Raw genomic sequence first — 12,083 nt, 5'->3', positions numbered from 1 at the left:
GATCCAACCGATCGGTCCTAGAGATCAACCCTGACTGCTTTAGAAGGCCAGATCCTGAAGAGGAAACTCAAATCCTTTGGCCACTTAATGAGAAGGAAGGAAGGGCTCGCTGGAGAAGAGCCTAATGCTGGGAACGATGGAGGGCAACAGAAGAAAGAGACAACAGAGAACGAGGTGGATGGATGGAGTCACTGAAGCAGTCGGCGGGAGCTTAAATGGACTCTGGAGGATGGTAGAGGCCTGGAGGAACGTTGTCCATGGGGTCACAATGGGTCGGACATGACTTTGCGGCTATCAACAAATTCATCCCTAGGGATATTATCAAAAATTTGGGACCTCGGCAACCAGGCATGAGATCCAAAATTTGGGTCCTCGGCAATCAAGCATGATATCAGCACTTCAAGCTGCATTTACTCTAGTGCTGACATAAGAAGGAGAAGCGGAGGCGTCTGGAAAGGGACGTTTGACTTTTCACCTACTTATTTTCCCTGGAGATAATATCCCCTAGGAGATGGGATGGGAGGGAGGAAATTCCTTTGAGCTGGAGCAGTAGATGAGGGGTAGAGTGACTTGGAAGATGGCCAATGAGTGCAGAGGAGTGGGGAAAGGAAAGGGAGGGTTTTGGGTCAGGAAGTCAGTGTTGGCTACGATGAAGTCGGAGATAGAATGTCGTGCTTAATAAATGGGAGTTTTTCATCAAAGACTTTTTTTGAAATGCAATTTATTTGAGACCACCTCGAAACCTGACACATGTGATCAAAAATTTGGGTCCTCGGCAATCAAGCATGTGATCAAAAATTTGGATCCTCGGCAACCAGTATGGATTTACGACCGTTTGCAACGTCCAAGGGTCACGTGATTGCCATCTGTGATCTTCCCGGCCAGCTTCTGACAAGCAAAGTCCCTGGGACTCACTTAACAATCAGATGATTCAGTGATTTCCTTAACGACGATGATGAAAAACCCCCAATACAACTCTCGTTAACAACAGCCTTGCTTAATCATTGAAATTCTGGGTAAATCTAGGTTTGTCGGTAAATCACGACAAACCACTTTATACTTATATTTATATTTTGCTGATATACTGTATGTGTGTGTGTGTGTGTGTGTGTGTGTGTGAAATTGTTTTGGATGCAACGAGGGAAAATGAAATCAAGATCCCCAGTGGATTTTTTTTTTTTTTTTCTGGCAAAACGAAGGGAGGAGATGGCATTTCCCTCCACTTTTTAATTCTTGCTTTCACACCGCAATTTCAGGTTGTGTAGTTTTGAAGGGGAGGATGTCAGCTCCACCACAGAAAAAGCTGTATCATGGCACGTGAGATGTTTATGGGAAACGCAATATGGCCTTCTTAACCGATTCAGATTTCAGGTTAAAACGGAGGTGTAGAAGACTTGTGGACTTCAACTCCCAGAATTCCTCAGCCGGTTTGTAGAAGGTAGGTAGGTAGGTAGGTAGGTAGGTAGGAAGGAAGGAAGGAAGGAAGGAAGGAAGGAAGGAAGGAAAGTCCATCCATCTTAAAGTCCCAAAAAGCGCCTTGTCAAGAGGCAACTGGACTTTCTTGTTTTTCTTTGAAGACGTTTCGCTTCTCGTCCAAGAAGCTCCCATCTTAAAGCTGCCAAGGTTGGTAAATACTACCCTTGATGAAATATCGGAGTGTCATCACAGATACAATACTAGGAGGTTTGCTCTGAAGCTCTGCAGAAGATCCAGCTGGTTTTTTTTTTGGTCCATTGAGGGGTGAGCAAAGATGGAGCTGAAAACCAGAAACAGCCAATAGTCCTAAACGAAAGAACATTTGACCTCCGTCTCATGCTCTGTTGGAGCTCTCCCTGCCCTGGGATCATCCGAACAAGAAGTCTCTTTTCGGCCAGGAGTTGTTGTCCTCGTCCTCTTTTTCACAACGGCTTCTTCTTGAGTCCAAAGACAGAGATGAAAAGAAAGATCTCGATCGCAGCAGGTAAGGCACTGGGGCAGAGGGGACGAAAAGAGAGAGGAAGGATCAGTATCCCCCAAAGACGAGCATCCCTCTTACTGAATCGGGCGAATTCCGAACCGTCGCGAACAAATTGGCGACCGCGCAGGGACAGGCATCTACCTGCAAAAGCCCAGGATGTACCAGTACGTGACCGTCTCCCAGCGCTCAAAGACGAAGAAGGAGAGGCAGACGGAAGCACTGCAGTGGGTGGCCAACGCTAATGAAGACACCGTCAGGGAAATCAATGGAGGGATTTGTTTCAAATGTTTTTAAAAGGGATTCCTGTTTTGGAAGGGTGGTGCGGGTGATCTAAAGGTAGAGCTCTCGCCTCACAATCAGAAGGCTGTGAGTTCGATCCTAGGTAGAGGCAGATATTTCTCTCTCTGGGCACGATGAGAATATATCTGCTGAATATAACTCAGCACTGGCGACAGGAAAGGCATCCGGCCAGTAAACACTCGGCTCATATTCAGTTGCCCAAGACTCCACCCCGCAAGGGATTACGGGATCATTAAATGAAAATGATGATTCCTGCCTTAGAAACAGGTCCGCCATCCTCAGCCATTTTCACAGGATTTTAGAATTTGTCTGAAATGGGGATGGGATGGTGGCAGAAGAAAAATCTTCAGAAATAGAGACTAGTCACGCTGCAAGGGTCAAAATTGGATTATCCTAAAGGCCTGGTCCAGACAACCTGCTAAGCCAATGGGTGTATTTCCGGGCCACGCAGAATTATTTGGCTGAATGGAACCAGTTGTAAGAACACAATCACTGCGCTTCTTTTTCTACCATTCTCGCTCTTTCTTCTGGGGTGGGGGGGGGGGACGGATGACAGCCAACCTGCAAAATGCAAAGATCCACCAGTAGATGCTGGCATCCCATTGCTCGAACAGGAAGAAGAGCAGCGCGACTCCTGCCGAAGCGTGAGCCAGGGTGGCTTGGGAAGAGAGGAGGCTCGGTCAGGGAGCACAACAACCATGGAAGGCAGACCCATCCACAATGCTCTGGAGTAACACCGTGGGCTTTGGTGCTGGGCAAGAACGCCAGGGATCCGTCTGGGTCTGGGGCTCAGCAGTTGAAAGAGTGGCTCTGCTCAACAGGGACTGAAGCAGGATTTAGGGAGGGAGGAAGAGAGAGAGGAGAGGAGAGGAGGAGGGGGAGGGAAGGAAGAAAGTAAAGGAAGGAGGAAAGGAAGGACAGGAAAAAAGATGGAAGGAGGGAAGGAAGGAGAGGAGGGAAGGAAGGAGGAAAGGGACGAGAGGAAAAAACAGAAGGAAAGAGAGAAGGAAGATAAAAGAGAAGGAAGAAGGAAGGCAGGGGAGGGAAGAGAAGGGAAGGGAAGGGAAGAGAGGAGGGCGAGGGAAGGAAGGAGGAAAGGAAAGGAAGAAGGAAAGGGAGGAGAGGAAAAAAGGAAGGAGGGAAGGAAGGAAAAGAGAAGGAAGAAGGAAGGAAGGGGACGGAAGAGGAGGGGGACGGAAGGAAGGAGGAAAGGAAAGAGGAAAGGAAGGAGAGGAAAAAGATGGAAGGAGGCAAGGAAGGAGAGAAGGAAGAAGGAAATGGAGGAGAGGAAAAAAGACAGAAGGAAAGAGGGAAAGGAAGGAAGAAGAGAAGGAAGAAGGAAGGAAGGGGAGGGAAGAGAGAAAAGAAGGGAAGAGAGGAAGATGGGAGAGGGAGGGAAGGAAGGAGGAAAGGAAAAGAAAAGGAAAGGGAGGGAAGGAAAAGAAAGAGAAGGAAGAAGGAAGGAAGGGGAGGGAAGGAGTGAAGGAAGGGGGGAAGGGAAGGAAAGAAGGAGGGGGAAGGGAAGGAAAGAAGGAGGGGGAAGGAAGGAAAGTAGGTAGGAAGGTAGATAAATCAGGGAAGCAATTGTGTAGCAAACTTCCTAACTCTTGAACGGCTGGGAAATAAGGAGACAAAAAGGAATACAGGTAGCCCTCAATTTACAACAATTCATTTAGTGACCGTTCAAAGTTATAACAGCACCGAAAAAAAAGTGACTTATGACCCGTTCTTCACACCTATGACGGTTGCAGCAATCCTCGTGGTCACGTGTTTCAAATCAGAGTGCCTGGCAAACCAGCTCGTATTTATGACGGTCGCAGCGTCCCGGGGTCACGCAATCCCCTTTTGCGACCTTCCGTCAAGCAAAGTCCCCGGGGTAGAGAGATTCCCTTAACAGCCGGGTTACTAACTTAACACCTGCAGTGACTCGCTTTTAACAAAACCCTGAGACCAAAAATGTAATTGACAGTGTAAGATCAGGGTGTCGGCAGGGAGGAGGCCAGATATGGTAGGAGGGTGGCCGCCATCTTGATCTCTTTAACCACCGTCTCGCTCAGCAACAGGAATTTTGAGCGCCGTTGCGGTCGTAACCCGAGGACTACCTGTAATTCCCTTTAATCAAAGCAGGTGACCTTAATCTGAAATGCTTGCTTTCCTGCCTTCGTTAATCCCTATCCTTCATTAAATGGTCACGTAGGGCCTGGAAACCAGATGGGATATAAATCCAAGAAATTATCATCATTATCTTTCCGACTTGGAAACGAGCCAAGACGTTGCCATCGTTCGTCAATGCCAACCAACTTTTTATACCGCGTTTCCCCAAAAATATATTAATTTTTGCTCCAAAAGACGCATTAGGGCTTATTTTCCGGTTAGGTCTTATTCTGGGAGGGAAATACGGTACTAAATACATCCATCTGACTGACAATCTTAACTGGGGCTTATTTTTGGATTTATATTACGAGCATCCTGAAAAATCATGCTAGGCCTTATTTTCCGGTTGGGTCTTATTTTCGGGGAAATAGGGTAGCTGTAATGTACACTGAAGATAGCATTTAATTTCGCTGTACGAGGTGCAACGACAACAAAGTAAACGAAAACGAAACTAAAAACCAGTCGCCGAGCGTGCCGCGGTCTCAGAAGTGGCTGGACGGTCACCGGTGTGAGGACAGGTCGTAAGTCAAAGTTTTTCCCATGTCGTCATCGTTAAATGAACGGGTCGTAAGTTGAGGATTACTTGCGGCACCTTCGGACAATTTGCTTTCAAGATTTTGGAGTTCGGCTCATCTCTATGGTCGAGTCATTTTTCTAAAGTGTTTTTTTTTAAGGGAGGTTCTCTCAGCCCAGCCCGTCCTCCGATCCCCGTTTTCTTTACAAAGGATACAAAGCAGACTTTGCAAGTTGTTGAACATGGACACCCCGGAAAGGAAGCCGGCCAGCTCTACCACAAACAGCCCGAGGGTTACGGACAAGGCCACCACCATCCTAGAAAAGAGAAAAAAAAAACCGCGACGAGACACGCTGAGGAGAAACTCCGCCAGCTAAAACTTTGCAAAGAGCTTCAACGGCCAATAGGGCCGCTTAAATTGCGGGGGGACCAGGCAAAGGGAAAGAAATCCTTTTCATATTTAAAATCGTGTCATATTTCATTCCCTGCCTTCGTTTGTGTTTTTAAGCTCGGCTGACCAGCGGTGGGTTTCACATATTCGCATTCGCATGCTCGCTTTGCGCGTGTCTTCCACACACATACGCCCGGCCTTCCGCGCATACGCTTTGCTCGTGTGCACGCCTTCCGTGTATGCGCCCGGGCTCGAAAACATGACTAAACAGGACGGCATTATGCTGGGGAGGGTGGGCGGGAGAGTGGGCCTACCCACATTCGCTGCTACCGGTACACACGAACCGGTCTGAACCGGCTGAATACCACCTCTGCGACCAACCACCTTAGCAAAAACCAGAAAGCGTGAAATGGCGCTTTCTTCCCTCATATCACGGTTTATTTGAAAAGGCCAACCGGTGATTAAATATCCCGCAGGCCAAAGCAAGTGAAATAGACAGTATTTTTAATTCGTTTGTCATTTTAAACTGGGGCCAAATTAATATATATTCTTTTAATTGTTTTTAATGTTTGTATTGTATGTTTTTATATGGCTGTACACCGCCCTGAGTCCCTCGGGAGAAGGTGCGGTATATAAATTGGAAATAAAATAATAAAATAATAAAATAATAAATAAATAAATAAATAAATAAATAAATAAATAAATTTCACAACCACAGGCAGCTTTAAGCTGTGTGGACTTCAACTCCCAGAATTCCCCAGGGCTAGGGAATTCGGGGAGCTGAACTCAAGATTTTACGGTATAAACCAGCTTGTCTTCACTCAGTTCTCACTGTAATCAAGTTTTGCATTAATGACTGGCCTCTTAGGATCAAACAATTGGGGTTTTTTGGGGTTTTTTTCCCTTCCCCCATTTGCAAGTCCAATAAAAACGTTTAAAAATCCAGGATTTAGGAGCGCTTCGGCTTCCCAAAACTGACTCTGATCCCGAGCACAGGCTTCCAATGCTGCAATGCCCATCCTTCTCAGTCACCAGCCCTGGCAGCCATTGTCCTCAGTGGATAGAGAAATCCAGAAACTTGGAAGACGGCTACATTCGTAGCGGCCCAAAAATTCTCTCTTTGAAATACTGCGGAAAAAGCTTCTTGCCTCTTGTTGACCCAAAAGCAAAGAGCATCAGGAAGCACAGAAAACCTCTCCAACAAAATTTTGAAAGTCAGGCTACTCCCCGACTGCAGCAAAGGTGGATTTTAGCAGCGGCGGTATAATGACTCACTCGGTGTCTCGGCTGTTATATTCTTCCGGCGTACACTGAAGAGGGAGGGAAGCACGGACATTGTTTTCCTGGAGGAAAAAAAAAAAAAAAACGGAATAAAAGAGGGGAGGGAGGGCCAGCCTGCAGGAATAGCTGGCTAGGGGTGCTAGGCTCTTTCGGCCTCTCCCTTGTTTTTGAAGTGTGCAGAGGTTTGGTGGAGGGAGAGAGAGGCAGGATGGATGGATGGATGGATGGACGGATGGATGGGGTACCCCTTGTTCTTTTCCAATGAACCCAGCAGGATTGCCAGGAAGGGGGGGGGGAACGGAAAGGGCAGGGGATTCTGAAAGCATCCAAGTTGAGCTGAAGGGCTACAGAGCAGCTCTTGTCAATGTAAAAATCAATCCACCCATCTCTCGATCTATCTATGCATCTATCATTTCATCATCTCTATATCTGTCTATCATTCTCTCTATCTAGCTGTCTGCTGGTCTGTCTATCCTGGCTATCACATATATATCTTCCATCTATCATTACCTATCATCTGTCTCCATTTATCATATCTATTTAGCTAATCTAGCTATCTTCCATCTCCCTCCTATGTATCTTTCATCTTTCATTTCTATCATTTATCTATATATATATCCATCTATCATTTATATATATATATATATATCTCTATCCATCCGTATCTATCATCTATCTCCCTATGTATCTTTCATCATTTCTATCTATATCCATCTATCATTTATCAATATCTATCTATCTATCTATCTATCTATCTATCTATCTATCTATCTATCTATCATCTATCATCTGTCTCCCACCTATGTATCTTTCATCTATCATTTCTATCATCTACATCCGTTTATCCATCCATCCATCGATCCCTATCTATCCATCCATCCATCCATCCCCTATGTATCTTTCATCTATCATTTCTATCATCTACATCCATCTATTCATCCATCCATCCATCCCTGTCTATCCATCCCTCTCTATCCATCCATCCATCCCCTATTCATCTTTTATCTATCATTTCTATCATCTACATCCATCTATCCATCCATCCATCCATCCCCTATGTATCTTTCATCTATCATTTCTATCATCTACATCCATCTGTTCATCCATCCATCCATCCCTATCTATCTATCCATCCATCCATTATCCCTATCTATCCATCCCTAGCTATCCATCCATCCATCCCCTATTCATCTTTTATCTATCATTTCTATCATCTACATCCATCTATCCATCCATCCATCCCCTATTCATCTTTCATCTATCATTTCTATCATCTACATCCATCTGTTCATCCATCCATCCATCCATATCTATCCATCCATCCATTATCCCTATCTATCCATCCATCCATCCATCCCCTATTCATCTTTTATCTATCATTTCTATCATCTACATCCATCTATCCACCCATCCCTATCTATCTATCCATCCATCCCCTATGTATCTTTCATCTATCATTTCTATCATCTACATCCATTTATCCATCCATCCATCCATCCCTATCTATCTATCCATCCATCCATCCATCCATCCATCCCCTATGTATCTTTCATCTATCATTTCTCTCATCTACATCCATTTATCCATCCATCCCTATCTATCCATCCATCCATCCATCCATCCATCCATCCCTATCTATCTATCCATCCATCCATCCATCCATCCATCCATCCATTCATCCATCCATTTCTATCTCTATGTGATTTTTATCCCACATTTATTACTACTACTTTAGATGACCATTCGCTGTGGCCAACTCGCCACGGACCAACTCACTGCAGGACAAGAGTTGCACTAATATCAAAGAAATGGTAGAAACAGACTCATTTTAAAAAAGGATGCAAAAGGAGGAACCGAATGAAATGCAAATGGCAAAAATGACAATATTTTTTAAATTTCTTTTATATAATGACATAGAATTGTTAAAATTGTCCAGTGGCGTGTTGGCCGGGGCGAGCTGTCCCACTGCATTCCTCAAAGACTACTAAACAAAATATCTCTGGGCTCCTTTTTCGAGGACACATCCTAAAAGCAAAAGGAGACCGAGAGGGAAGGGGATATTTGGAAGAGGTCCGAGGGACCAGGAATTGAAGCTAGGAAGGAGACTCTCACCCTGGACCAGAAGATGGTGATGACAATGACCAGATGAGCCGTTAGGACCAGAAATCGAGAGGGAACCAGCCCGCTGACCAATGGCATCTTCTCCCTTCCTGCGAAAGACCAAAAGAATCCTCACAGCCCAAGGAGAAACATCTATACCCAGAATGCAGAATAACAAGAGTGGAAGGGACTTCAGAGATCTTCTAGTCCAGCCTCGATCAAGCAGGAGAACCCTATACCATTTCAGACAAATGTCATCCAATTTCTTGTTAAAAACCTCCAAGGTTGGTGCAACCACAACTTCTGGAGGCAGGCGATTCCACTGATTAATTGTTCCCACTATCAAGAAATTTGTCCTTAATTAGGTACTTCCTATCACATATGGTGGACCTGCCCTAAGGTAATCGAATTTTGGAGATTTATACAGAGGTGGATATTAGAAATCACGGGATATAAATTACAATTTATATTGTAACTTTTGTATTTCTGTATTTTATCTTGTGCCTGTTCACCGCCCTGAGTCCTTCGGGAGTAGGGCGGTATACAAATTTAATAAAACAACAATTGAAACCAGAATATTATCTATTAACTATTAGGCCAGATAAGATAGGCATGAATATATGGTGTCCGATTACATATATCACAACCGCAGCAAGAATATGTTTTGCTCAACATTGGAAGGGGAAAGACCTACCGGCTGAAGATTTGATTTTGGGAAAAATTATCGAATATGCGGAAGCTGACAGGTTAACAAAAACTCTGAGAGATCAAAAGGATTCTGTATGTTTTCAATGTTGGGACCAATGGTATATCTGGTTGAATAATAGAATAAAAAAAAGGATAAGGTTAGTGTAGATTTTATTTTTTATTTGTATATCTTGACTGAAGTTAATATACTGTGTAAAGCTCCCGTCGCGATCTGTGTGTGAATAAATATTTGTTGTAAAGAAATAAATAAAATATATATATATAAAAAAAGAAATTTGTCCTTAATTCTACATTGCTTCTCTCCTTGATGAGTTTCCATCCGTTGCTTCTTGTCCTGCCTTCAGAGGCTTTCGTTTGAAGACGTTTCGCTTCTCATCCAAGAAGCTTCTTCCAGTTCTGAAGAACTGCTCCCCTTTGCTCTGAAGAACTGAAGAAGCTTCTGGGATGAGGAGCGAAACGTCTTCAAAAGGAAAACCAGAAAAGGCCAGTCGTCTCTTGGAAAAAAAGCACCTTTGGGACGGACATTCCACAAACGATCCTCTTATGAAATTGAGGCGAGGTGGTCGTACCAACATGTATTCAGATAGTCCTTGACTTACAACATTTGCTTAGCGACCGTTGGACGTTCCAACGGCACTGAAAAAAACTTGACTTATCGCCGTTTTTCACACTTACGACCGTTGCCGCACATACCACCCTGGTCCCTTGATCAAAATTCAGACGCTTGGCCGCCTGCTTCATATTTATGACGGTTGTAGCGTCCCGAGATTGTGCGATAGCCTTTTTTACGACAAGTTTCACCGAACCATGTTAATCATTAACAACGGCATATGATCGCTTAACCCCCCTCCCGTGGGGAGACAGGTCGTAAAATGGGGCAAAACTCATTTAACAACTGCCTCGTTTAGCAAGGGGAAATTTGGAGCTCCGCTGCAGTCGTAAATCGAGGAATACCTGTATCATGATCTGCTTTCTCCACTTTGTAACTTACTTTGTGTGCACCGATCCCCAGACGTGCAACAGAGTCTTCAAATCTGGTTCTTTTATCAGGGTGCACTCAGGATCCCTGTCTTTCGGGGTGCAAAAATCCAGCTGCCGATTTCCCCCTTTCACAGATCCAGGGCCGCTTTTAAGGGTCGTCTTCCTAAACGAGAAAATCAATGGAAAATTAATATTTTTAATAATAATAATAATAGCAACAACAATAACAACAATAATATTAATAGTAATAACAACAGTAATAATAACAGTAATACTATTATTAGTAATACTATTATTATCAAGTTAGTAATATTAATGTTAATGATGATAACAATAACAATAGTAATAATAGTAATAATAATTATTATTATTACTATAACTATTATTAGTAATAATACTATTATTATCAAGTTAGTAATGATATTAATATTAATGATAATGATAACAATAGTAACAATAGTAATAGTAGTAGTAGTAGTAGTAATAATAATAATAATAATAATAATAATAATATTGCAAATAAACACATCCTTTGCAAAGTCAAAAAGCATCCTCATCTATGGAATCCAACGGGGCAACTTTGGGCCAGCCTACCTCGCAGGGTTGTTGTCACGGGATGGGAGAGATGGGGAGGAAAAAAGAGGGGGCTGAAAGCATGGGGTCTCCCGAGAGCATCCAAACCCCTCCAAAGTCCCTGGAAGAGGAGCCCATTCGTGCCAGTTTTCACTCCCCACGTCCCTCCAGTTGTTTTTTTGCAGCAGGGGGCTGCGTTCACACGTGTCTCTTAACACGGGTTAACCCGTTTAAGGGGTTTGCGCGCGGGGGGGGGGGGAGAAGGGGCGACCTCAAAATCAACCAATCCGGCCGAGCTCCCTGAACACGTGACCCTCCCCTCCCCACCGAAGCGTCAACCCTGCTCCACCCCCAGCCCCCACCCCCCGCGTATCGTGTGAACGCAGCCACATTTTTACCACAGATTTGGCTTTTTGCTTCCCGCCGCCCCCAAATGCTCTCTTGCCCTACTAACGACACCCCGCCCCTCCCCGTCACAGCATACCCCTTTCCCGCCCGCAGATCAAGCGAACTCCCTCGATGTCTCAGGCTGCGGGTCTGGTTGCTAGGCCGCACCGTTGCCCTGGCAACCGCCTAGGCCCAGCCTCGCTTTTGCCTCTCCGGCGGGGAACGGGCTTCGCTCAGTCTCGCGACACTTTGAAGGCCGCCTTCTTCTGTCTCTCTCCGGCCGCCATCTTAACTACGGGCAAATTGCCCATCTCCTGGAGGAGGCTGCTGAGATATTTTTAAACAGATATTTAAATAGATACTTAGTGGAAGAGAATAAATGTCCGTCCAGCGGAAGAAAGGATGGGAGGCTCTGAGCGGCAATAAAAGTTTTGCTGCACAAACCCTGGGATTCCTTCTCTATCTTTTGAACCAGGATTCCTGAAAGCAAAAATCCTCTTATATGCAAACACACACAAAAAAGTGGGAATCTTATGAAACCTACTAGGGCTAACTGAGGAGGGGGGGGAGAGAGAGGAAGGAAGGAGAAAGAAAGAAAGAAAGAAAGAAAGAAAGAAAGAAAGAAAGAAAGAAGAAAGAAAGAAAGAAAGAAAGAAAGAAAGAAAGGAGAAAGAGGGAGAAAGAGGGAGAAAGAGAGAAAGAAAGAAGGGAAAAGGGAAAAAGAAACAAAAGAAAGA

General features: G+C 44.6%; 1 protein-coding gene across 6 annotated transcripts; it reads right to left on the bottom strand.

Annotated features, from left to right (window-relative positions):
• Positions 1-1,212: 1,212 nt before the first annotated feature.
• Positions 1,213-11,587, bottom strand: TMEM107 (transmembrane protein 107). 6 transcript variants are annotated; one of them, XM_034406565.3, is made up of 7 exons: positions 11,444-11,587; positions 10,397-10,549; positions 8,710-8,807; positions 6,592-6,659; positions 5,142-5,242; positions 2,099-2,195; positions 1,213-1,968 (listed from the first exon to the last, which is right to left on the bottom strand). In XM_034406565.3, the coding sequence occupies exons 3-7, from the start codon at positions 8,794-8,796 to the stop codon at positions 1,899-1,901; spliced, it is 423 nt and encodes a 140-aa protein (XP_034262456.2). In that variant the 5' UTR covers positions 8,797-8,807; positions 10,397-10,549; positions 11,444-11,587; the 3' UTR covers positions 1,213-1,898. The 6 variants fall into 6 exon arrangements, with proteins under 6 accessions (XP_034262456.2, XP_087747768.1, XP_087747770.1 ...); XM_087891642.1 differs by lacking the exon at positions 2,099-2,195 and adding an exon at positions 2,819-2,915 and having other exon boundaries at positions 11,444-11,574; XM_087891644.1 differs by lacking the exon at positions 2,099-2,195 and adding an exon at positions 2,819-2,915 and having other exon boundaries at positions 11,358-11,498.
• Between the last annotated feature and the right edge of the window lie 496 nt (positions 11,588-12,083).

The sequence above is a fragment of the Pantherophis guttatus genome, chromosome 4 (assembly GCF_059756535.1).
Source record: "Pantherophis guttatus breed Tessera chromosome 4, ASM5975653v1, whole genome shotgun sequence".
In the NCBI taxonomy this organism is placed as follows: domain Eukaryota; kingdom Metazoa; phylum Chordata; class Lepidosauria; order Squamata; family Colubridae; genus Pantherophis; species Pantherophis guttatus.
Note: the sequence above shows the minus strand (reverse complement) of the source record. Positions and strands in the feature narration are given on the sequence as shown.

Coding starts and splice junctions, on each gene's coding strand:
- TMEM107 (XM_034406565.3), bottom strand. CDS start 8,796: ATGCCATTGGTCAGCGGGCTGGTTCCCTCTCGATTTCTGGTCCTAACG. Junction 6,660..8,709: donor TCACCATCTTCTGGTCCAGG/GTGAGAGTCTCC, acceptor TTTTTCCTCCAG/GAAAACAATGTCCGTGCTTC. Junction 2,196..5,141: donor CAACTTGCAAAGTCTGCTTT/GTATCCTTTGTA, acceptor TGTCTTCATTAG/CGTTGGCCACCCACTGCAGT.